The sequence below is a fragment of the Lottia gigantea genome, assembly GCF_000327385.1.
Source record: "Lottia gigantea unplaced genomic scaffold LOTGIsca_79, whole genome shotgun sequence".
NCBI classification, from domain to species: domain Eukaryota; kingdom Metazoa; phylum Mollusca; class Gastropoda; family Lottiidae; genus Lottia; species Lottia gigantea.
Window position 1 is genome coordinate 611059 of NW_008710630.1, and position 27481 is coordinate 638539.

Below are 27481 nucleotides of genomic sequence, written 5' to 3' on the forward strand. Positions count from 1 at the left end.
TTTCTGAGTACAGAATTCGAGCCCCAGCACCAATTCATTCCTGAAGACAGGGCTGAGTGTGACAGAGACATAAATCATTTAAAAAAGTAAAACTTGTGACTTACGTAAAGATTAACAGCTTTAACAGAAATATCCGTCTTTGTGTTGGAGGCTACCAGAATCTTCTCCAACGAGTTGACTATTTCTATCCGAGGACAGGACTTTGGTCCGGGGGCTAGTGTCTTTCCTGGTCTCTGTAATAAAAATCATCAACATTTAGAGCGAATGTGCAGGAAAACAACAAAACCTGCGAGTTAAGTTGTTTTTTTTCAAAACCCCCAAAATAATATCCAAAATATTGACCACCCCAAAGATCTAAGATGATGTTGTGTAAGAGTTCTTATTTGGACTAGTAACTAAAAGATTCAACTCGATATAATCAACTTGTAAGCTTAAATTTCAATGAAGAATTAATTGTAGTCTGAAAATGTAACATTAAATGTAGTTGTCTCCCTTATTCCACACTATTGAACATATAAACAATATTTTCTTTTGAAAGAGCAGACATGAAAGGGAATTAATAACTTTTAGTCCTTTCAAACTCAATAAGGTAAAAAACAATGGGGTGTAAAACTCCATTTCAATTTCCAGTCTATTAATTGACATGTTTTATGGGTTAAGTATCATCGTCACGTTTCCCCGTACCGCTAATCAGGCGTCTATTTTAACAGAATTAACATCGTTAATTATTCAAACTACAAAATGTTTGAAATCCTTCACGAGTTTAAAGTCACAGAGAATTTCGAAAGAGAATAAATAATAAGGAATTAAAACAGTGGAATGATTGGAATAGCGTTTAATCTTAAAAGGATTCATCTCATATCTAACCGGCGCCAGCTTCCTGGAAAAACGGGGGTACAAATCAGAAACAGGCAGACTTAATGCCATAACATGTAGAACTTCTCAATTAAGCCATTAAGTAAGTAAGTAAGTCGGTTGGTAGATGACAAGTTAACGTAATCTATCTACCTACATAATGGCTTCGAGTTAAATGATGACTTCTGAATGTTTAAGATTCATGGAATGGCACAGAAAGGAAAAGATGGTTAAAATTTTCAATGTTAACATATCCGGTTCCGTACCATGTACCATTTGATTGACGCAAGAATTGGAAGAGATTAAACCTGTTCAGAACTAACAAACCAAAGGTCAAGGTTATCAAAATATAGAGTTATTGTTCTTACCTGAGATCCTGTGACCAGTTTTTGACCTTGACATTCTTGGTCAGGTTCGTAGGTACAGATGTGACTCTGTACACACCATGTACAAGGGAAGTCACTCAGGGTACATCTTGTACAGCTGAAACAAACAAAAATCGAAATAAATATGGAAATAAATCAATCTATTGACACATTACCAAACCTATTAATCTTTCCCAGATTATCCACATCCACTTAAAGCTTAGATTATCCACATCCATTTAAAGCTTGGATTATCCACATCCATTTAAAGCTTGGATTATCCACATCCATTTAAAGCTTGGATAATCCACATCCATTTAAAGCTTGGATTATCCACATCCATTTAAAGCTTGGATTATCCACATCCATTTAAAGCTTGGATAATCCACATCCATTTAAAGCTTGGATTATCCACATCCATTTAAAGCTGGATTGACTTGAATGATGAGAAAAGATGACTCATCCAAAGTCCCAAGACATTCAAGATAAGAACCCATGTCCACCATTTTTGTTTGATGATGTCAATTAAATATTCCAACTATCTAACCAACTGAGCTACAGACTGTTCTCAAATCAAACTGTATTAAACAGAGTTGAGTGAGTGAATGCTTCTGTTATATATTTTCATTCTTGAAAGGGTTAAAAAAAACGTAATATCGTAGGAAAAAACTAGGAAACTAAAATCAACAGCTGTGGCAACTAATAAGCTATCTCTTGATTAAATATGACACAATAATCTAGCTAATATCAGGAACTTCTAATAGACTATCATGGTGGAAGGCACAGAATGAAAATTAGGATATTTTAAAGACCCTCCCTTCTTCTTTCATCTAAGAGGTAATTGGATATCGACAACAGCTAAGAACAATCACCTTACAAATGAATTTTATCCCATGGATACTATAACAGAGCATTTATATTGTTAAGATTTAATGCTTGACTCTTCAAAATTAAAATGGAAGCGCAAGCAGGTATATACTCTTCAATGAATAAAGTGCAGAAATAGTCCTCCATAAACACCATTGTTGTAGATCAGCTGGTAGAAAGGATCCTTGTGAACTTAAGTTGTTATCCTTGTAAAATCAATGTCAAGAGGTTTGACCATGAACCAGCTGGTAGAAAGGATTCTTGTGAACCTTACAAAGTAAGATGTTTCTTTCTTTCATTATATGTTTGGGAACAAGCTGGCTCTTATAATACCCTCCCCCTGATTGCCTACATTCCCACTTTCAATCGACAACAATGGATGGTTCAATAGAATTAATTTTTACTTTTTTTAAGCTTCTTACAGTTCAATCAATACATGGCAGAAATTTACATCAAATATCAATACAGTTATTGAAATAATGTTGAAGGAGGTCATCTTACGGTCATTTCTCAAAACGTGAAATTGACTAAAGAGGTGATTAATGGTACTTGAATTGATTTTGGCTGCTGAGTAAAAATAATATGATTATATATTAGAGTTACGGTCCTTTAGTTTAGTGTATCTAAGCCAGAGCACCATCGAAATTAAGACTAACGTTACTTGAATAGAGCTTAGATAGTGTATTTGTATGATAGAGTTAATGTTCCTCAATAGATCTTAGTCTTAAGCCAACATAAAAAAGGAACTAAGCAGAGCTTGGTCTATGCTGCCATGCCAACAAAGGCATTTAATCAGTTATAGGTGTGTAGAGTTATGGTTCTTGAATTAATCTAAGCCATGAATCCAGTGGAGAGCAGAACTGAACTCAGCATCACTTTCAGAGAGGTCGCATACCTAATATTGTTAATTTGGTATATGGCAAGGAAGGCTTATCGAATCACAATGATATGCAAGAGTTACAGTTCTTAAGTAGATTTTCAACTACTCCAATTGAAGTAGGAATACTTCGAAAACTCTAATCGCAGCAAGCAAATGTTTTTTTTGTCCAAAAAATATTTCAGGAAAATGTTGAAGTGGAATTTACCAAAATAGCTATTAACAATACTTCAAATAATCTCAGTCAAGCAAGCTTAGTTAATTTTATCCAATCATAAGTATGTTAGGGAAACAGTGCCGCAGTAAATCAAAGTCTCGCAGCAAACTAAGACTATTTATTAAGTTATAAATATAATTGTATGTTTCAGTAACAGACGCACAGAAAGGGAGGTAATTAAATTAGAGAGTAGTGGAAAGAAGGTAAATAAGGTAGTAGAATAAGAGGCGGGAACTAAATGAATTATGGTTGAGTCGTTTGAAGATGAATGTGAAGATTTCGTTAATTTTCATCAAACTAATCTAACTATAGTATTAACTAAAATAAACATGGACGGAAATAAATTGTGGAGCGAGGAATCGGGAGTAATTGAGTCAGATTCTAACGTTGTCGGCCATTATTATTATTGACTATTCTGACTACATTTCTACTTTGATACACACTAATACTTTCAGGATTTAAAGAGACTCTGTTGAGTTCAGTTCACTGATCTCTATATAAGTCAAATTGTTTTCTGTACATTCAGGATTTAAACAGGCTCTGCCATGTTTAGTTAACTGATAACATAAAGATGCTCAGCCATTTTGATTTTTTATATTAAACCAATGAAGATGCTCAGTTCAGTTTATTGAAGATTTAAAGGAACTCAACCATGTTTTGTTCACTTATAACTTAAAGATGCTCAGCCATATTGATTTTTTATATTAGACCGATGAAGATACTCAGTTCAGTTTATTGAAGATTTAAAGGAACTCAACCATGTTTTGTTCACTGACAACTTAAAGATGCTCAGCCATTTTGATTTTTTATATTATACTGATGAGGATAGTCAGTTCAGTTTATTGAGGAACTTAGCCACATTTTGTTCACTGATGATTTAAAGAAGCTCAGTCACTTTCTATTCATCAATAACAGTTCAACTGATTTGTTTCACCTTTAAGTTCCTGACTTATTAGCCTGTTAGAGTTTCTCAATAAAACCTTAACCAAAAGGGGGTTTCAAACTTGAGCTGTTTCAAAACATGTCATAATGATGGATGTTGTATCTTAATCATTAACTGTTGAAGGCAATAAATCAACTCTGGATAAATTCAAATACAGTATTTTATCATTAAAAAAACTCTGTCATATGTCACCTGTTGTTTAATTTACATAATAAAATATCCTTGTTAAACTTTCCACATATTTTATAAATCAGTAATTAAACGTTGATCGTTAATAAAACTATCATACTAGTGTTTACATAACACTGATATCATGTTAAAATAACATAACCTTTCAATCAATAACACACATGTTGTCTAAACCAATCAACACTTGGCTATTATTATTTTAACCAATCAACACTCAGGTATTATTATTCAAATATTAAAAGGCATCAGTCCCACTGATTAAATCTTCACAATGTTAAGCTGTATTACTCTTTTTTATACCTTGACTGCATTAGGCACTTTTATTGTATCACGAAAGTTTGTAAATTCAACGATTTGATTTGGTTGATGCTAGTCAATCACAGCCCTTGATAGAAAGACTTCATAATCATTCAAATTAAAGGTATCACTCCCACTAATTATATCTTTACAGTTTCAAGCTGTTATAAACTCTGTCTAATGCCTTGACATCATTAGACATTTCTTTGTTTCATTGAATTTTTTATTCTATGTACAAAACATCGTTTGGATTTTGAAAATCCGAAATAAAAATATGAGAAAGGCACCCTTTAAATAATGATTTTGATATATCAATAATGAATAGAAGATGGAATTTGTTTTATAAATAATTTTACCCGACACATAATATTGACATAGAACTATGTCAACAATTTCAACTTAATTTTTTTTTTATTATATTAATGTCAAATTTATTAATGTCAATTTATTAATGTCCATTCAATGTCAAATTTTAATCAGTCTGTCACCTTGAGACAATGCCAGACGAGGTCGGTAAATACACCAATATTTATAAAACCCTTGTTCATTGAACAGGTGACGAATATGGTCTGGTGGTTGTAGCCATGACAATGTCAATGTCAATTTATAAAGCTGTATATTTCTTAAGTCATCTAGTTTGTCATAATATTGGCAATATCTGCTTGTTAGGTTCAACATATGGTGGTCATGGTCATATGGCTAATCATTGAGTAAGTCATCTTTCTTCATTATACCAGTTGACCCAGCTGTACAAGAGTACTGTATTTCGGAAAAGATCAATACCAAGAAGTTTAACCAGGACCAAGACCATCAAAAATGTAACCCACTCAGGCAATGGCAGATGTATCAAAACACATCCTGACATGCACACAAATAATCTGGGAAGATCAATGCCAAGAGGTTTGGCCCAGGACTCTCTTATCGGTCATGCCAGATGTATCTAAAGGATAATGCACATTCTGGGATGCACACGCCACATGGCCCTGGTTGTTATGTTTTTAGCAACATCATGCACATCCACGATTAATTTCCAGTCTGACAGATAGTAATCTATTAGAAATGGAACGAGCCTCAGAGCTCCCATTAATCTAGCAGAATTTTTACCCACTGATCAGATCATGAAAGATAAGAATCAAATTTAGATTAAGAATCTTCAGTTGATTTGTTGTTGATTTTTGTCTTCATGAAGCTGAAAGAGATTGTAAAGAGGTTTTCTGAACTTTTTATGTGTATCAGGGGCATTTAAGGCTTCTATCTGCGTCATTCAAAATTTGAGTCAGATGTCTGTGGTTTCTGTAACTTTAGAAATGACCTGCCTGACAGGTGTGTTGATATAGCCCATTTTTATAAAAATGCACAAAGCTATTACATAGGAAAAAAAACAGTCAGCAGTATTAAACAACTCTTTTTATATTTTAAACAGTCAACGAATCTTTGGAGCGTTAATATACAGCTTGTTGATATATTGAAGAGAGTAAAATCAGCTATTAAGTGAGGAACAGACACTTGACAGTGGACAATGAGGAAAATCGTTTTATAACAGCAGCAATCTCAAACTCGTTTCGATTTTAAACAGTCAAAATATCTTTGGAGCATTAATATACAACTTGTTCAGAAGACGTATTGAAGAGAGCTTTATCAACCATTAAGTGAGGAACAACAGACACTTGAGAGTGTACAATGAGGGAACCTTTCAAGTTTACAGCATTATCATTCCAGTTTAATATACAACTTGTTCAGAAGACATATTGAAGAGAGCTTGATCAGCCATTAAGTGAGGAACAACAGGCACTGAGAGTCGGCCTGACAGTTCATTTCCTTTAAATACTCATCAACTCTCTAGATGGCAGCACCCAACACTTCCTGTTGTCGTCATAGATACAAGATAAATTCCTCCAATCAATGCATGTATAGCTGATGATTGACATATTGGTGTTAAAAAAAATTTCTTTCTGACTTAAAACAACTTGATACTTTAAAAAGTTAAAACAAAATGTCTTGTGATTTCTAAAAAAAAATTAGATTGACATGGTAATAATATTATGGTTGTTCATTGATACAATACCACAACCAAACACCTTCACAAACGCTTGTCAATGGTGTTTCAATGGATTATTAGGTGGGAGGCGAAAAGGGGGCATAAACTTGTGAAGGGGGGCTCACACACCAGACATTTAAGTACTCAACAATCGTAAACTTAAAGAGATTAGCATCATGTGCGCTAATGAAGACGTGCAACACCATGCAGGGTGCAATGAGGGAAATTTTGCAAGGACAACGGCTTTAGCCTACTCTTTTTCGATTTTTAAATGTCAAGGACCTTTATCATGCAAAGCCTGTAGCACACAGAGCCACGATTTATAGTTCCGTTCGAAAGACTTGACGCTTTTTCCAAGTCATGGGCAAGTCTCACAAATCATAGACTATAGAGTGTTCACAAGCTATTATGACACATTTCTAACCAAATGTTATTTTCAGACGTATTAAAAATAGTCAAAACTTTGAAATGGATTAAAAATGTCAGGATGATTTGTAAGAAGTGAGTCAAAATACAAACAGACGGCAACTATTTGAGAATCAACAAAGTTGTTATTTTTCAACCTCTTCAACATAGTTTGGTTAATCGAGTTCAAAACTACGTCTGTTATTTTTTCCTGTCTTGTCTTAACACATATCCTTCCCTAGGGCTACACAAAAAACACTTGACATTGATGGCATATTGTAAATTTCATGGAGCATGATTGTCGAAAAAACAAAATGAAAAGGAGTTGTATGTCCTACTTATCTGCGACTGTTTTGGCTAATGGAGAGGGCAATGACATGCAGTGTGCAATGAGGGCAATTTTACAAAGATAATGCATTTGCCATCTCTTTTTCGACAGAACATAAGTTTATTGTCCCGTCCACACCACTGTCAGCCCCTCCAACCTGCTTCACTGACAAAAGGAAACCAAGTTGAAAAATTTGAAGGTGTTATCTCAATCTATGTCTGGATTGAACCCTTGACTGTTAGACAATTATGAAAATAAACTATTTAAAGTTTTGGATTCCAAAACCAATGACCTTAGGACTCCATCAGTTCCCACCCTTGAAATCAGGACCTTAAACTTTAAGTTTTCAATTCCTCGCCCAATGCTTTCAGTTTGCACTTTCTACAAATCAGAATCTTAGAATCAACAACAATTTATTCAATTCAATATTTTTAACGAGATTTCAACTCACAAGATTCTTTGAGCGATAATTCTGAGAGCAGTAATCCAATATGGCCGCCAGTAACCCTATCGCTATCAATCAGAATTAATTATTTATTGGTAAATCTGGTAGATTACTTCCCTTGGTCTCGTGAATGTCAAATTTTCTTCGCACTTATCCCTGCACTTTGTTATTTATGCAAGTAAATTAAGCTAGCTGAAATCCTTACTTCATAAAAAGTTTCGCCATTTCCGTGAAGGATTTAGTTTAATTTGATTGCTGTCATCGATTGGTTGAAATTCTTCGCTTAGAGTCTGGCCACTCGTCAATAGAATGACCATCGAAAAAGATTTACGATATTCTTACCCTCGTAAAAAGTAAAGTTATGCCATTAAAACTTTCCACTATAATTCCCCTATTCTACAATTTTATATTTTTTCTCTGAAAACTCTTCTATAAAATATTGATAGCTAGATGATCAATGAGAACATAAAGAAAGACGGATGAATGAATGAATGAATGAATGAATGAATGAATGAATGAATGGGTAACTTGATGGATATATGACAGGTTGATGAATGAATGAATGACAATATGTAGGGATAGTTTGATGGATGGATGAATGATTGAATGAGTGAAATAAAGAGGGAATGACTAATTAAATATATGAATGATTAAATATAGGGATGAATGATTAAATGAATAAATATAGGAATGAATGATTAAATGAATAAATATAGGAATGAATGAATCATTAAATGATTGAATGAATGGTTAAATGAATATATGAATGAATGAATGATTAAATGAATAAATATAGGGATGAATGATTAAATGAATAAATATAGGGATGAATGAATGATTAAATGAATGAATGAATAATTAAATACAGGAATGAATGATTAAATGAATGAATATAGGAATGAATAAATGATTAAATACAGGAATGAATGATTAAATGAATAAATATAGGAATGAATGATTAAATGAATAAATATAGGGATGAATGAATGGTTAAATGAATGAATGAATAATTAAATACAGGAATGAATGATTAAATGAATAAATGATTGAATGGTTAAATACAGGAATGAATGATTAAATGAATGAATGAATGATTAAATACAGGAATGAATGATTAAATACAGGAATGAATGATTAAATGAATGAATGAATGATTAAATGAATGAATAAATGATTAAATGAATGAATGAATGAATGATTAAATGAATGAATAAATGATTAAATGAATTAAAGAATAATTGAAATAAAGAAAGAATGAATAACCCAAATTGTATCAAATAACCACTATGTAAGCAAAAGAGAATTATTCAGAATAACCATTAACCAACCAGACCAACTCAGCCTGGGTTTTTTAATTTTTTAACATCATTGATATTCCAGTCAGATGTAAAGTGAGATTGTTTTTATCTATTAGACCTTTTTAAAGTTCGTCTTTCCAGACAATGTAACTTAGGTTCTGACTTCTAATTACTCAATTCACTGAGAAAAAAGCTGATGTTTAGAAATCTTTGTAGGAGAATTTGTAAACTTAGAGCGTCTATTATTTCTATATTCAAGTCAGACGTCTGTGGATCTCGCGATTCCACTAAATCTAACCATTTTACAATAGTTACTTCATAAACAGTTCTATAATTACAGGAACTACTGATATCTGATAGAAAATTGGAATGATGCAAATAGAAGCCAAAAATGGTTTTGATACACATAAACATTTTAGAAAACCCCTTGAAAATCTCTTTAAGCTGACAATAGTAAAACATTAGAGGCTCTGATAGAAATTGAACAAGAGAAGACTAATTCAGCTTCTGGCAAAAATTTCCTCACTGTTCACTGCATGGCGTTGTCTGTCTTTCATAGTTCATGCATGGCATTGTCTGCCTTTCATAGTTCATGCATGGCATTGTCTGCCTTTCATAGTTCATGCATGGCATTGCCTGTCTTTCATAGTTCATGCATGGCCTTGCCTGTCTTCATGGGCTAAATCACATGCAGAAAAGTAGGGTGTAAAACTCCATTTCATTTCAAATTTAATTTGAATTTAAAAATATTACATTGACTATGACACAGAGTTAATAAAAGACAATATCATTTAGAATCCGAAAATAAAAAGTAGCTTAGAGTCACGTGACATCTTAACAAACACAACTAGCATGTATCTTCACGTAGTTTTTAATCGTTACTCGCGATTTGAATAGAAGCCATTTTAAAATAGGAAATGACATTTCTAGATTTGTAATCTAAGTAAATATTGGCTATTCCATGCCGTTATTAAAATGCACAAAATAACTGTTTTTATCTCAAATTCCAATTTGTTATTTTTCTATCAGGTCATTAGTCAGAGGTAATTCAAGGTCTGAGTAAGTGCTAGACATAATGATATACACCAACATTGCAGAATAACGCATGATGCAAAAATTTGCTAAATTCATCAGTCAGCTGCAATTCAAGCAATTTGTTGTTTTAAGTGATTAGTTATTCAAGGTCTGAGTGCTTAGAATAATGATATACACCAACATTTCAGAACATCATTGTATAAATTGGCTTATTTGGTTATTTACGGTCTGAGATGGATGCTAAAATTGATGATATACACCAACATGCTGCTCATTCCGAGACCAAAAAGAAATTAAGGTTTGCCCGAATGTTTTGTGTTAGGTCATTAGTTGGATCTAATTCAAGGTCTGAGTGCTGGAAATGATGATGTACACCAACATTGCAGCACTACACATGATGCTACAATTTTCTAAATGAATAAGTCAGAGGTAATTCAAGCAATTTAGCAGAGAAGGCATGCAGTGTGCAATGGGGACATTTTGCCAGAACAGGTGAGGTGATTAGCTAGCAAACATTCAACTGACTGAATCATCACTACTTCAATCATCAAGTTAACTAAGCTACTTTTCTTCACCTTCTTAAGCTAAAAAGACATGTCATGTCACGCAGTGTGCAATGAGGGAAATTTGGTAATTCATCTCTACTTCCAATTCAAACCTCAAGAGAGGAACAGAATCAAGAATGGAAGAAAGTTGTAATTGATTATTGATGGAGTTAAGTCTGAGTTTTTACCAACGTTCATCACATGATTTTTAACAGAGAGTTGACAAGAATGGGTCATTAATAAGGGCAATAAACCATAAAATTCTACGTTGGCCATGAAATACGACTGTAGAGTCATCAAGCAAATAACATGCATTCCTAAGATAAAGGCCATAAATATTAAAATTTATGCCATTCTGATACAGTAATTTCAGTCTCTTGCATTCATTTCCTCGAATCATCTTCACAGTGTCAAGGTATTACAAACTAGGTCTTATACCTTGACTTTATTAGGCACTTTTCTTTCTTGAAAGTCTCCTGACACCTGTCTGCCATTTTCACAATGTTAAAGAATTACAAACTTCCTCTTATACCTAGACTTTATTGGGCATTTTTCATTTTCGAAAGTCTCCTGACACCTGTCTGCCATTTTCACAATGTCAAAGAATTACGAACTTCCTCTTATACCTTGACTTTATTAGGCACTTTCTTGTATATTTTCATGGATCATATATAATGTTCATTTTCTTCTATACACAAAACACAGATTAGAACTAGTCATTATCTGCCATTTTGTTGACAGTCTTTCTGTTGAGGTCTCTGATTGGCTGTATTTGCTTGTGTACAATCCAATCAAATCACTAACTTCACTACATGAATTACACAATGAAGTCAAGGTATGAGATGAAGTTCATAATTCGCCACTATCCATTTTAGGGCAACTTCCCTGATCCATGAAAAGTGCTTAACGATGTCAAGGTATTAGTTGAAGTTTATAATTCCTTGACAATGTGAAGATGCTGTATCATTAGTTTAAAATTTTCTAGATGGATTGAACGAGTGGCATTACTTGACTGATGACTAATCCAATCAGTTGGTAAAATCGACTGCGGACCAGCATCACTAATTAACACTTCTCCATTCACGTTCTCTCGTGGACTTTTATCGGCACTCTTTAATGTCAAGATAGTAAAGTTAATTCCCTTTCGGACCTTTAACTCTGTCCCTAACGTCAAGATATAATTTTAATGTGTGTTCAATGAGGCATCCACAGTTAGACAAGTCCCTATCGTCCAGGCAATAATTGTAATGAGCTTTTGCACTCCTAATAGACAGTTATATCCAGACCGAATTGTAGTAAGTGCTCAATCAGGAATCGTCTTATAACAAAGTCCCTTATGTCCAGACCATAATCATAATGTATGCTCAATGATGCTTCCTCTTGAAAGGTAGTCTTTTATATCCAGACAATGATTTCAAAGTGTACTAAATTAAACTTAAGTCCAGACCATAAATGTTAAGTGCGCACAATCAAACTTTGTACTGTAACAAAGTTCCTTACATCCAGACCATGATTGTAATAAATGCTTAATGAAGCTTCATACAGTAATGAAGACCCTATCATCCAGACCATGAGTGTAATAAGTGCTCAATGAAGCTTCATACAGTAATGAAGACCCTATCATCCAGACCATAATTATAATGCATGCTCAATGAGCCAGCGTGGCCCAGTGTCAACATGAATCATGTATTTGCAGTTTATGGCCATATTTCATATGATAACTATAAAATATTCTAATCGTCTCTGAGGAAATGATTTGCCGATTTAATGAATTAAAAACAGTTTTTTGCGTTAAAATCGCGAATAAAATCTGCATGTCATTAAAATTAATGTCCATTTTCGCTTGGTTTTATTGTTCAAACTTGTTGAATCATGGACAATTTTAATGTCGGCCATAACACTTTGTTTATTGTTGAACATTTTATGCAACATTTGTTGTAATGGATTGAAAATGGGTACCAAAAGTCAAATTTTAATGGTGAAACATGCTGGAAGTACAGATATTAATTTTATTGATATAGTCATATCCTGTTGTACATGTAGAGTAACATTTTATTACTCAAAACTGACATTTTTTATATTTTAAAAGGACAAAAGTTGACAACATGGCTGTGGAGCACATCCCAGAGTTAGGCTGTAGAATCTACACAACTGTTTACCTTAGGAATGGTGTAGAATCTACACAACTGTTTATCTTAGGAATGCTGTAGAATCTACACAACTGTTTACCTTAGGAATGGTGTAGAAACTACACAACTGTTTACCTTAGGAATGCTGTAGAATCTACATGACTGTTTACCTTAGGAATGGTGTAGAAACTACACAACTGTTTATCTTAGGAATGCTGTAGAATCTACATGACTGTTTACCTTAGGAATGTTGTAGAAACTACACAACTGTTTACCTTAGGAATGCTGTAGAATCTACACAACTGTTTACTTTAGGAATGCTGTAGAATCTACACAACTGTTTACTTTAGGAATGCTGTAGAATCTACACAACTGTTTACCTTAGGAATGCTGTAGAATCTACACAACTGTTTACCTTAGGAATGCTGTAGAATCTACACAACTGTTTACTTTAGGAATGCTGTAGAATCTACACAACTGTTTACTTTAGGAATGCTGTAGAATCTACACAACTGTTTACTTTAGGAATGCTGTAGAATCTACACAACTGTTTACCTTAGGAATGGTGTAGAATCTACACAACTGTTTACTTTAGGAATGCTGTAGAATCTACACAACTGTTTACTTTAGGAATGCTGTAGAATCTACACAACTGTTTACTTTAGGAATGCTGTAGAATCTACATGACTGTTTACCTTAGGAATGGTGTAGAAACTACACGACTACATCACTTAAAGAAGTAAATATATAACTATTTATCATGGAATACCAGAGAGATTTGGTAAATCAATATGTTTCTTTACTCTCTCAATATACATTGTTATTTTATTCTAGTTCATATATTGGTGTTTATTCTCTGGTTTATATCAGGCAATCCCAGCAAATATTGACTTATATCATATGTTAATCTTTTGTATTGCAAATGGGGTGTAGCGCAGTTAGTTAGAATGTTGGAATCGTTACTTGACATCATTTGCCTTGTATTATAACTGTCTTTGTATAAATAAGAGGGGCTGTAGCGTTTTCAGTTAGGATGTTGGAATATTTACATGATGTCATTTGCTTGGTAAAGTTTCCTTCCTTTCTTGTGTTTTTTCAAAGCTGGAACTTGGTATAGTAGAGCAATGATATAAAATTTGCACACATGCACATATGGTGGTTGTGGGTTCTAATCTCATTCAGCCATCTTCACTTATGATTCTAGTCTGTTCATAGCTATGGATAATCTAGGAAAGCCCAAGCCAAAAATTTCCCAAAACAATACAGGTTTAACTCTAACTGCAGAAAAGAGTTTCTGACATAGAATCATCATCAGGACAACTGATGAGTATAAAATAGATATTAAATACTTACGAATCGTGTAAACTGCAATCAAAAAACGTAAAGTTGGTTGAGACGACATCTTTTTCTTTTGACTGTATTGATAACTTCATTACTATATGATCTGAAATGATAAAATAATTCAATAGAGTTTTACATCCTACTTTTCTGCACCATGTGGGCTAATGAAGACAGACAACGCCATGCACGGCGAACAAGGGAAATTTTGCCAGGACAGCAGCATTAGCCCGATCTTTTTTTATTTCCAACTGTCGAGAGATTTTTAACATGCACAGTCTGTACCACATGAGACCTTATTGTTTCATCTGAACGACTAGACGCTTTTTCCATGTCAGCCCCTCTTACCTGCATCACGGACAGGGGGAAACCGGGTTGAAAAATCCGAAGGTATTATTACGACCTATGCCGGGATTGAACTCCGGACTTCAGGTTATCGAGCAAGCGTCTAACTCTCTGAGCCACCGCGGCTCCTGCCCCAGATTGGGAAAATTAAGATGGACAAAGCCATGCTGTATGCAATAACGCATGTCCTGAGTCACAATAGATGAAATTATAATATTTGTAAATTGAAATGAGATGGAGTTTTACATCCTTCTTTCCTACTCCAGTTTGGGTAACTGAAGATGGGTGAAGCCATGCAGTGTGCAATGAGAGATGCCATGACAGCTACATTGGCCTAGACCATTTCTCTTTTTACACTAGAAATGGATCTTGAGCACATTCCAAAGTTTGAAAAACCAAAAACAAAACCCCAAAATTGGCACCAATATCTGAAATATTTCAGAATATTCTACTAGCGGATCTGCGCTAATAATATTTAATTTTTATCAAACTTTTATTTCCATTTGCCAAATCAAAGACAAAGCCCTAAAACTGGCACCAATGTTTGAAATATATCAGACTATTCTGCTAGCAAGCTGATCCTTAAGCACTAATGATATCAAATTTTTATCAGGAATTTTGTACCAGTTGCCAAATCAAATGCAGAACCTTCAAATAGGCGTCAAAAATTTCAAAAACATTTAAGACTACTCCCTTATGAGCAATATAAATTGAATTTGAATCTTGAAATTTCGAACAATTGGAAGATAAAAACTGTCTGCTAATTAGAATTATCAGGGAAAAGACGATAGCCATTCAAAGGACGGCAGACATTCTATGAACAATGTTCTCCTTCTCCCTAGGTGGTCTTTATCATTCTCAATATGTCTGTAAAATTCAATTCAGAACAGTCATTACTGAAGGGATGGTGCTTTTGATATTCACAGACGGCCACTTATCGTTCTGAATTATATTAAAAAAATTATATTGCTACTTCAATTTTATATAGAAGATCTTTAGACTGAATTCATAGTCAATTATTTTTGAGGTTGAGTCCAACATGACTGGCAAAAACAGGATAATCAACAGTCTAAAGCTCTAGTCAGACATGCCTGGTAAAACAGACCAGGGCTATACTTGGTAGGTAAATATAAACATTAAATAGTCCAGAACTATTGATAGTAAAAACTCTAGGACTGGTAAATACAATCAAAATCAAATGCCTACATGACTGGTAAATATAACCAAATCAACAGCCCTTATAGACTTTTGTATGCAATTCCCAACAGTCACTATAAAATATATGTTTAATAAATAGCCATATTGTCTTTAACCCATTTCACAATTCCTGATATATTAGCCAGGAAAAAAATGGCGCCATCGTCTATTGTTGCATGTTAGTTGATTGACAGGCCATTTATATGTTAGGAGAAAGGTAAAGTGCTAGAGTGAGAAAAAATGGCCAAATTGTCAATGAAAACATTTCCAACCTTTCATACAGAGAATTAAAAGTCAACAGAAAAAGTTCGTTAAAATGACCATATGTGTCGCAAAAAAACAGCAGGCAGACGCGAAAACACCACCAGAATTTGTTGCATTTCAATTGCAGTGAATAGATTCCATGCATAGTAATTGATGGTAATATGCCGCCATTATTTTAAAGGCGGGAAATTGGAGCTGAAGCAGAATAAGAATCATATTGAGAAAATGTAATTGAATTTCATTTGTGGTTCAGACTTCACGTCTGCTGAAAGTGTTACAAAGTTTCAGTTTTTTTTTGCTGATCTCTACGCAGTTATATTCAATAATTGAGTAGAAGTGGAAATTTCAACATCTTGATTCTGTTTTTCTGCGATTAGCAAGTCAAATTGGAATCTGATTCAAGGATGAAGGTTTTTTAAAAATGAGGTTTCATTACTCTTGAGAGTTAAAATGTGATAAATATTGGTTAATACACGTAAATATAAGCAATTAAAGTGACGGTTTTGGTAAATTCTACATCTTCCTTTGATAGGACTAGCTTTAGTGCATGTATGTAGGTAACTAGGCATCCCTTTTAGATAGTCCACATAGCTAACATTTTGGTGTTTGTGTTTTTAAACTTGGCATCAGTTTCAGAGAGTCCACATAGCCGCTACAAATTTAGTGTTTGTGTTTATCAACTTGGCATCTCTTTCAGAGAGTCCACATAGCTAATAATGTTAAGTTTATCAACAACCCATTTCTTTTGAAAAGTTCTCATGGATAACAACCAATTTTTCTTTTTCGAGAAAGGTGGCAACTTGACCAGACAATGTAGAACCTGCTTCGTTCGTCCCTTTAAATTATCACAAATATCAGTGAAGATTAAGCAGGATCAAGATTAATCGACATGTAGAGATGGCGCCACAAGCTAAGATAGCAGACGTAGAAACCACTATTAACTACATCAACACAAATATCAGCCTTGTTCAAATCTGCCGAAAGTGTTTATCAAACTTTGGTTAATAATCGCTGATAGTCACAAATCCATGATTACTTCAATCGTTTTCCTTCCTTTTTCCTCACGTAAATTAGAGAGCTCCAATCCTGACCCGCCATTGACCAACTTTCTGACTCACATCAAATTTCTGAGACTTTAATCAGCCTTTGAAAATGTCTGCTGTTTTTTTTTTTCCTATTTTTTTTGTTTGAAGAAATTTGCACTATTGGAACATCAAACAGAATAAAAAGATGAGGTTTGGAATCCTGGCCTAGTCCTTTCAGATGAGGCTTATGAAGACAGGCAACACCATGCAGTGTGCAATGAGGTAAATTCCAGAATATGTATATTAGTTTATATAGTATTGATTTGCCAAAAACTTAAAATTAGATTAAAAAAGAAGCCCCCCCCCCCCTTCTCTATTCTTTCTTTGATCCTATGCTACAACTGAATCAGAAAAGCATTACAAACTTTGGAGAATCCACACAATTTCTCTTTATGATTAAGAGCGTCTACACAGCAAATTGTATTGATTTTGCCTTAATCTAAATTAAGACCGTCTTGTTAATGAATTAAAGAAACATGGTCCATGACCCAGAACACGATGTAAAAATTAGTTTCTGCGTAAAACGACGATTTAAACCGAACGTCATTTCTTCGGCCATCTTTTCTCCTTAACCAAATCAACCTTTTATGTTGAAAATGTTTGAAGTTGGATGGCAGAAACGATAAAAAACGTGAAGGAATTCTTTGCGTTGGTTAAAAGCCTGTTTAAGATGCGACGAAACATTTTATGGTTGTATTTGTTCGTGTTTTAATCAAATTGTTCCGAGCGTGAGGCCATTATCATCGTTATAATAATGATAAAATTCAAATCCAACTTGTTGACAAATTCTTAATGATATAAAGAGATTTTTTACGATCTCTGTTCTCCACTCCCGTAGGTCTTCTGATTAAGAAATCGTCGCTATAGAAGACAAAATTAATCTTCTTGAACTTGATTATAAATTTTGTCAAGTTTCATTGGTTGGAATCAAAACGATGAGGTTTTTTATATGTCTACTGGCAGCACAGACCAGAATGTCGTTTAAGGGTTCATCGCATCTGTAGGGATGGACGGTGGTTGTAAAAATTTTCCAAAATTTGTCAAATCTAATTGGTTGAACTCAAATTGACCAGCTCTAGAACATTATGAAAGTTTAAAGTCTGCAGGGACCAAGGCTATGGTTTCAGAATGCCTCTTTAGGGAGAGAATTTGGTTTTTGAACAGCAATGACTTCTGCTCTGTCAATTAGTGGTTTTAAGATGCTTGACGTCTGATGAGTTTTGTTGTCATGACGTGTCGTCTGCAGGGACCAAATTCGGTTAAAAGACGTCACTGTAGAAAGGGAATTAGGTTTTTTGTTTTTGATTCGACAATCACTTTTACAATGTTAATTATTGCTGTTAATTACGGTGTTTTAAGACGCTTGACGTCTGCTACTTTCTTACTTATCAGGTCGTCTGCGGGGACAAAAACGCGGTTTTAGAATGCGTCCCATCTTTTGGGACAGATTTTGTTTTAGCGGCAGAAATTAAAAAGACTAGAGGCTTTTTCCATGTTAGCCCCTGCAACCTGCATTTTTAACTGCAGGAAACCTGTTTTAAAATTATAAAGGAATTATCTCAACCTATGCCAGGATTCAGGATTATACCGTGGACCTTCAGGTTAGTAAGCAAGTGTCCAACTCACTAAATTACTGCGGCTCCATCTGAACGTAGAAAAGCCAAAATTGGACTCATGAAGACTGGCAACATCATACAGTGTGCAATGAGGGAAAAGTTGCCAAGAAACCCAAAAATAAACTTATAGGATTCTTACCTTTTCCTGTTGGAATTGGTGGTAGTTTATTAGGCATAGGGGTATCACAACGAACTCCACCCTGTAACAATGGCTTCCCCTGCGTTTTTAACACCACAGGGCGTTTATTGCCAATCTCGTAGCTGGTAAAAACACATTTTAATTCGTTTTCATCTATTGGTGGTAGATAGGCTATCGATACTTTCAGCTGAAATATAAAATATCTAAAAATATAATTTCAAAAATCTAATAAGGAGCAATTTGATTGGTTTATAAAACTACATTGAAAATCAATTTTAGTGATTGACCAATCAGACAACTGTAAGCTGTCATTGTAAGCTCCTTAGCAACTCTTTGAGCCACTGCAACTTCCTTAGCAACAAAGAAGATTCATAAACCTACCTCTTGAGTAGTGATCCCACGACCCTTCTGTATTTTTGATGGTACAACTTGAGTGATGTTGGTACACTGCTGACCACTGTATGACAACCAACGCATGGACTGATCTTTGATTTGGCAGTCTGTTGTCGGGCTACATCTAAAAATAGAAGAAAATAAAAATAAGAAATCTGTAAATGATGAAAAGTTAAAGAAATGATAAATGTGAAAGCTCAAAAAAATTTGGATAAGACACACTATGGCACAATGACTGTCATGAAAAAATTTTCTTTGACATACAATGTCAGGACAGTTTCTCTTTAACTTAAAAACTGAAAACGAAGGATTAACTTAAAAACTTTCTTTATGCAGTTGGTGTGTTATTAATAGCGGACTATTTACTATTTCACAAAATCTTAACCAGAGTTTAAAAAAAATACAGTGATCTGATTGGTTTACAGAACTAAGATTAAAATCAAAATTCAAAATGCAGTAATATGATTGGTTGCAAAAGACATTTTTGGTTCAACCAATCAAATGACTTGAACATGATTTTCAGTCAAGTTTTTGTGAAATTTGCTTTAATGAAATGTGAACTTCAAAAGTCAAGCTTAAAGAAGAAAATTAAATGACAACATCCCTTGAAATGCACAAAATACAGTAGATGATCAACATTCATTCCACTAAAATACAAGACAAATATAATAGATAAATAATACAATTATACATGCATACAAACTAAATATAATATACCAAATAGGCAAAAATATTCAAACAAGTTTCATGTTTACATTGTTGTCAGAATGGCCTTCAAATCCAAATATCAGTAACATTTGGCCAGAATCACCTGGTGTCAGGAAGAGTCAGGCTTACTGATTCCAAAAAAGGACCTAAAGGGCTGGACAATTTGAAAATGCTTTAAGCAAAACTCTGTTAGCCAAAGCCTAATAATACATCTTCACTAATTCCCTTTAACTTAGATTGGATTAAAGGGATTGAAAAATGGTTTTCTTAGCAAGAGTTTAACATCCCTTAGAGCCTTTGTGACATCATAAAACCCTAAATTTAGTGGAATTGCAGGAACAAAATTGGTTAATTGAAATGGTGCAATTGATGCTATCAGTAACCATTATACACGTACAAAATTTAGTAAATCTCTTAACAATCTCTTTAATCATTCAGTCACTAATCAGAAAAATTAAACGTTACTTGTATTCGACTATGAAATATTACTCATTCTATATTTGCATATCAATAGATATTCTGGAGGCCATAGACAATTGACCACCATATATGGAAATCCGAGGAGAAAGCGCCATTCAATCATGAACCAAAGAATCATACACAAATCACTGAATTACAAAAGACCATCCCTGAAAGTGTGGAATTGCAGAAAGTCATTCATGCAACTTACAGGAACTTTTAATCAGTAGGTATAAAAACATGGAATCATCAAAATATGGAAATTCTGGCAGAAATTGCCATGGAATCATACGTGAATCACTGATTTACAAAAGACCATTCCTGAAAGCATGGAATCGCAGAAACTCATTCATGCAAGTAGTAGAATCTTTTAATCAGTCAGTGGAATCATCAGGTTGCAGCCTGTTGCTTCTAATCAACCGCCTGTCTGACTAATTCCTGCAATTTCTAAAATATTAGAGGTCACGAACCCTAGAGGTCGGAGTTTAATACCCGAAACATTTGCAATTCATATGATTTAAACATAAAAATGATTGACGAGGGAGCTGTCATAAAGGACAATAATTAACGTAAATCGGGAAGATTAAATTGTCAAAGAATGCAACACGATCTTATTTATCATTTCAATATTCAAATACTATGCTATATCAGATGATATGACAAACATTATTTATGATTCAAATTCTGGTCAAATGTGCACGTCATTATGCGTAATTGTCCTCATTTGCATAATTATTTATTGATTGTTGAGTATTAATCATTCCGTGGTAATATTTTGTTATCTTATCCATCTATGAGTTAATCTACCAACGCTTCTCGTATCTTATGGTATTTTCAGCGCTAATCTTTGTAACACTTTGACTACAATACCAGCAATATGTTATGCCAATTCTTAAAGGGATTGTAAAGAGGTTTTTCTAAATTTTTTATGTGTATCAGGAACACTGATAGCATCAATTTGCACCTTTCCAATTTTCAATCAGATGTCTCAATTGTTTATTCACTAGTTCTATACAATATTTTTGTCTTCTGATAAATTTGGATAACAGAAAGTTTAACAGCTGTTTAAAAAGTTTTTAATTGCAAAGCTGTTTAAGTTTCAAATGAAAAGTAGGAGAATTTTCAAGGCATTATTCCAAAAGACTCATAAAAAAGACATTAACTTGTAAAAGATGTATCATTATGACAGCAAGGCATCCATCGAAATGGGAAATAGTTTTTAAAATCCCTCAAGACTTAGACCATAAAACAACACCAATTGACATTAAAAAAACATAAAACAGATAAAAACTGCTTCAAGTTTTCTAAAATATTCATTTTTCAGTCATAACTAGTCGTATTTTGACACGAAACACAAACCACTCTGACTAACAAGTCCCCGAGGAATATATTTTTCGCAAACGTGAAGCGTGTCTAATTGATATGAATTGCTCTACGATGGCCGCAAACGACAGAAATGTAAAATATTCCTGGCAATCAAGCAGAAAGAAACGTAAAATTTTCCGCCCAAATCGACATAAATCATCAAGATGAATCATGGGATAGATCGTAAACGAATAAACTGAATAAACTTCCAGCCGATGTTTTCCATTTTATCGAATTAATTTTTTTTTTCTAAAAACGAGTCCCACTTATTGGCGATAAAATAGATTTTTTGTGAAATTTCTAAAAAGCCAACTTGTTGCTTTATCAGGTTCCAGAAACCGAATGAAACGGTTGGAATCAGTTTTTTTTAAAACAAATTGAATTAAATGTTTTTCTCTCAAGACCAATGAATGATCAATAGACAAATAGATTTCAATGACGAACTTAAAAACTTTATACTTTAAAAACTGGTCTCTGAAACAGTCTACCCATAAAGTCTTAAAATGGCTATAGCAATTATAATTTGAGCAAATTAACAAAAACAATACAAAGCTATAGAGATTACATTATGTCCTACTTGTCTGCAATCAATTGAACAACCCCATGCAGTGTCTGATATAGGAAATTTGTCCGATCAATATCCAACAGGGATCTTTAACATGTACAGCCTGTATCACACAAGATGTTAGTTTATTGTCTCATCCATCTTCTCATCCATTGTCTTTCCATCTCAGTCCCTCTTACCTGCATCACTGACAGGGGGGAAACCAGGTTGAAAAATCTGAAGGTATTATCTCTACCAATACAGGGATTGAACTCTGGACCTTCGGGTAAGTGAGCAAACATCTAACTCACTCACTGAGCCACCGCGGTTTCATAAAGCAATTAAGAAATATTCCAGTTCAATAACTAATGTAAGAAAACAACAATAAAAGCAATTCCTGATAGTGTTTAGACACCATTGAACATGTAACTCTTAACACAAAAAAACCATAAAAAGCAATTAGTAAAACTGTCAAGGTACTATTGAACGCTATGATAAGGATGGGGAAAATTGTCTAATTAGCTAGAACTCGTTAATTTCATCAATTGATGAAGATAAAAGTGACGAAGCAGATCGGTTTGTCTAATTAGTAAACGTCAATATGTCTGTCAAACTGAATGACAAACATCACACTTTTTATTGGAATTTTCGACATTTTGAACTCAACTTGTCCTTTTCACACGGGAGACTTCAAATACCTTATCAAAATATCCAATTTGATTGGTCCATTGGTAAACTTTTCATCGGAATGAAAGGTAAACTTACAATTTCTTCTCAATTTTGATTGGTTCCCTTCTCATTCGTATGTTTGACAATTTGAACTCTACTTATTGCTTTCACTCGGTAGGCTTCAAATACCTTCTTCAATATACCCAATTTGATTGGTCCATTATAAAACTATTCATTTGAAAGTTGGACAATTCGAACACAACTTGTTGTTTCCATAAGGGCGACCATCAATTCCTTCTAAATTTTGATTGGTTGATTGGTCAACTTTTCATTTAATTTCAACCTCACTTGTCCTTTCCACACGAGAGACCTTCAATACTTTTGATTGGTTGATTGGTCAACAGCGAACATTCTCTTACAAATATAACACGATGAAAAATAATGAAAAAAATCGTTGACTTCTGTTACAACTTGTTTAGTCAAATAACAGACACAGGTTTGAAAACGGAATCAAAATGCAACATCTAATGATCGCCTTTCAGCAGAAATAAATAAAAAATTCCTCAAACAAACATCGCAAAGAGAAAATAGTTCAAGTTCATTCAATATTAACAACGAAATTCCGAATATCTTTGCTGCAGAACCGTTTCATCAATCAAAACAACAAAAGTTCGTGAAATGATGCAGAAAATCGTAAAAAATATTGTTTGTTTATCCAGGCCTTTTCTTTGCATGGAATTGATCATGTGACTTTGGTTGTTTATTTTGAAAATATTTCTGATCGTAAAAAATTCATTGATATTTATTTTGTGTTTGTTAACTTGAGGATTGTGCTTGAAATATGTTCAAATTTTCACAAGCTTAATTTTCAGGAAATCTCTCGTTCTGTACATTTGTTCTGGATTAGGAAAATCTCTTGATTGTATACGAAAGCTTACTTATATTGTTGTATAACTTTATGTCTAAAGGTGTAATATACATTGTTTAAACCATTTTATTACATTTCAAATCTCAAGATTAAAGAGATTGTCAAGAGTTTTTTAAACTATGTATGTGTATCGGAGTGTCAGGGACACTGATAGCATCAATTTGCACCATTCCAATTTTCGGTCAGACATCTGTGGTTCCTGCAATTTCAATAAAACCAAATAATATTAGTAAGCATTTCTATAATTACAGGAACCACAGACATCTGACTAAACATTGGAATGATGCAAATAGAAACCAAAAACCTCCCCGATAAGGATAAAAAATCTAGAACACCTCTTCACAGTCCCTTTAAACATTATGTAATTTATTTTCTGTAAGTGATCTACCTACCAGATGTTTTTATCATAAAATAACAACTTGTTGTAGACCATGTATTTATAATTACTTTATATAATGGTGAGAACTAGAATATCTTAAAGCTTACATCAATAAGAAAGATTTGTCATGTAGCCAAAGACATACCATATTATGATTCCATTATTTTCAAAAACAATTCAAAAACAAAATAGAATGCCAATTGGAATTTTTAGGTTCCAACCCAAAGAAGCATGTTATAATACGTTTTGTGGCAGGGTTTTGGATATCCATTGGTTTCTAAAAGTTTTAAAAATACAAGGCTGATAAAAGGAAAGAAAGAAACAACAATATCTTACAAGGATAACAACTTAGATTCACAAGCTGGTCCTAGATCAAACCTCTTGACATTGATCTTTCCCAGATTATCTGAACCCATGTACAGTTGGGTCGACTTATTCAAGTCCTCAGACTATCACATGCAGACCAGAATTAGAACCCACGACCACCATTTGTTAGATATTACTAAGCAAATGAAGTCACATAAAGCACCAAGCTCTATCAGACTGAGCTATAAAACCCCAAACAAGACAGCTAAAATATGACATCCACAATTAATACATATTGACTGAAATAATGTAAAATATAAGCAAATCCAAAACCAACTGACTGAAGCTACAACAGAATCCAAAACAGAACAACATAAATTATATACTCACACATCCACTCGCTTGTTTCTTTTAAAAAATCAAAATAAAAAATTAGAAATAATGAATGAAACTTAAGTCAGAAAGGCATTCTATATTAACAGGCCATTCTAAAAATTAAAATGGTTAATTAATAAAAGCTAATTGCTGATTACAAAGCTAGGGTTAATTAATGGACAATCTAGTTTAAATGTGATCTGGAGATTTTGTTTTATGTTTTTCTACGAATGACTTCAACTGTCAACTGTGATCCATCTTCTTTAAATTGTGTTCTGCTGAAACATTTGACACAATAGCTTGAAAAGTCTTTATTATTTATGTTAACCAATAAAAATCACTTTTCAAAGAAATATTTATTGAACAGAGAATTTGATTGGTTAAATGATTCATAAACTAGAACATGAGATCCGAAACAACTATGTCAGATCATGGTTGGCAAGTGGAAAGTAAGAATAAACAATGTACAGTGTCAGGACTGGTGTAAGTTGTAGGATTGTTGATACAATATAAAATATAAGAAGCTAATCCTGTCTACATTGTGTCCAAATCGTTAACGTTATGTGTTCGCATCTTCTATTTTCTACTGTATCGATAATCCTACACTGGACACCCTGAACCGTTCTCTGTTCACCCTGATCCGTTCACTATTAACCATTCCTCCTCTATTCCCACCCTTAAACCACATTTGGGCGTATCAAAAACCATTCTATAAATTAGGTAATCATCATGTTATTTTTAGAGTTAATAATTGATCATGCAGTTATTAAATTAACAGCCAGAAAAAAACAAACTGGTATCTGGGTGCTAAAAGCTAAGTAAAAATCACACCTCTAGAAGACAGAATAACAAATATTACGTGTTAAGATAAAACTCAGAGATATTTCTGTTCTACGTTTCTGTGTTAAAAACATCCTCATCTTTTGATATCAAAATATTTTCTTGTCATAAAAGGGATTTGAACTTAAGTTACATAATGGCCAATAGAATTAAGAGATTGTAAAGAGATTTTCTGTATATCTGGGACACTGATAGCATTCAATTCGCACCATTTCAATTTTCAATCAGACATCTGTGGTTCTTGCAATTCCACTAAAACTAAGCAGTTGGTGACGTTTGATTGCTAAAGCTTGCTAAATATCAAGGACCTTTTTGATAGTGACGTTATTTAAGAAAGACAGACGTCTGATTGAAAATTGGAATGGTGTAAGCGATGGTATAGGTATCACTGATATACATAAAAATTTAGAAAACCTCTTTACAATCCCTTTAAAAGATTTCTTGAACCTACTTGTCCAATAAATTCAGAAGTTGATATATTTGTTTCAGATGTTTTTAAGGAATCGGGGCATTAATAAGATTATATAAGACTGACTTACTTGTCTTCAAAAGAACACCATCCACAATACGGATCTTTGGCTCCCAGACAATCGTAACAAGTAGTATACTGGCTGCAATCATGTACTTGTAACTTGGTTACCTGAAATAAAAAGAACATAAACCATTAAGATTCTGAAAATGTGTGGAGGCCGTGTGGACTCTCTAGTGATTGGCCCTTCACCCTCAACCTCAAATTTCTTCAATAACGATTCAAAATCAATGTGGATGCTGTGTGGACTCTCTAGTGGCTTGGGGAGTGATTGGCCCTTCACCCTCAACCCTCAAATTTCTTCAATAACAATTCAAAATGTGGATGCTGTGTGAACACTCTAGTGGCATTTCAATGGGGAAACCAAGGAACTGACTGGCATTGCCCCTCCCCCACTTTCAAATTGATGCTGGGAGCCCCCCTCATTGATCCTGTGTCCCCTCTTTGCCCTTGAGAAGTCAAATTGATATTTTACGATTTTTTTTTATCTATGTGGACTCTCTGAAATATTGTAGTATATGTATTCATATATCTATGTATATGTCATAGATTTTTGGTAAATTTATCAGAATATTTTAAAATGTGAACTTTCATGTCTGGTCATGACGACCTACTTTGTCTTTGAGATGTCAGGTTGATATTTCGCGAATTTTTATCTATGTGAACTCTCTGAAATATTGTAGTATATTTATTCATATTTATATATATGTCATAGATCTTTTGGTAAATTCATCAGAATATTTTAAAATGTGAACTTTTGGAAGCCATTTTGTCTGGGCGTGATGACAATCTGACTTACCAGATGTGGACGACACGTAAAATGTTTTTAAATATCTGAATAACGAGAATTTGATATCCTTTTAAATATGAAATATTTCCCGATTTGGTGATGATTTCCCCGAACGATTTAACGTGATGGTTAATTCAACGTATGTAATACTAATTAAGGGAATATTTATAAAGTTATATGCTAATGTGGAACTCTTCAACAGAAGTGAAATATAATTGATGACTGTCGCCTACGTGCAACTGTTCTCAAGTCTACTTTTATCTTATTCCTGTTTGGAATCTTTTGCTAGCAAGTTTTGAAATGACACTCTTTTTCTATATTCTACTGTCAAGGGATCTTTAATATTAGAACATCTAATATATCTTGAATGTATTCAAAT

The 27481-nt window shown here is 33.7% G+C and overlaps 1 protein-coding gene across 1 annotated transcript in view; it reads right to left on the reverse strand.

Annotated features, from left to right (window-relative positions):
* Window positions 1-26694, reverse strand: part of LOTGIDRAFT_168803 (hypothetical protein) — a gene marked incomplete at both ends in the record, with an annotated part of 41498 nt that extends 14804 nt beyond the window's left edge. The window contains 7 exons of the mRNA XM_009066717.1: window positions 105-233; window positions 1224-1338; window positions 14187-14277; window positions 18818-19004; window positions 19199-19334; window positions 26323-26423; window positions 26689-26694. Of these exons, the coding sequence (XP_009064965.1) occupies window positions 105-233; window positions 1224-1338; window positions 14187-14277; window positions 18818-19004; window positions 19199-19334; window positions 26323-26423; window positions 26689-26694 (765 nt within the window). The remainder of the gene's footprint in view (window positions 1-104; window positions 234-1223; window positions 1339-14186; window positions 14278-18817; window positions 19005-19198; window positions 19335-26322; window positions 26424-26688) is intronic.
* Between the last annotated feature and the right edge of the window lie 787 nt (window positions 26695-27481).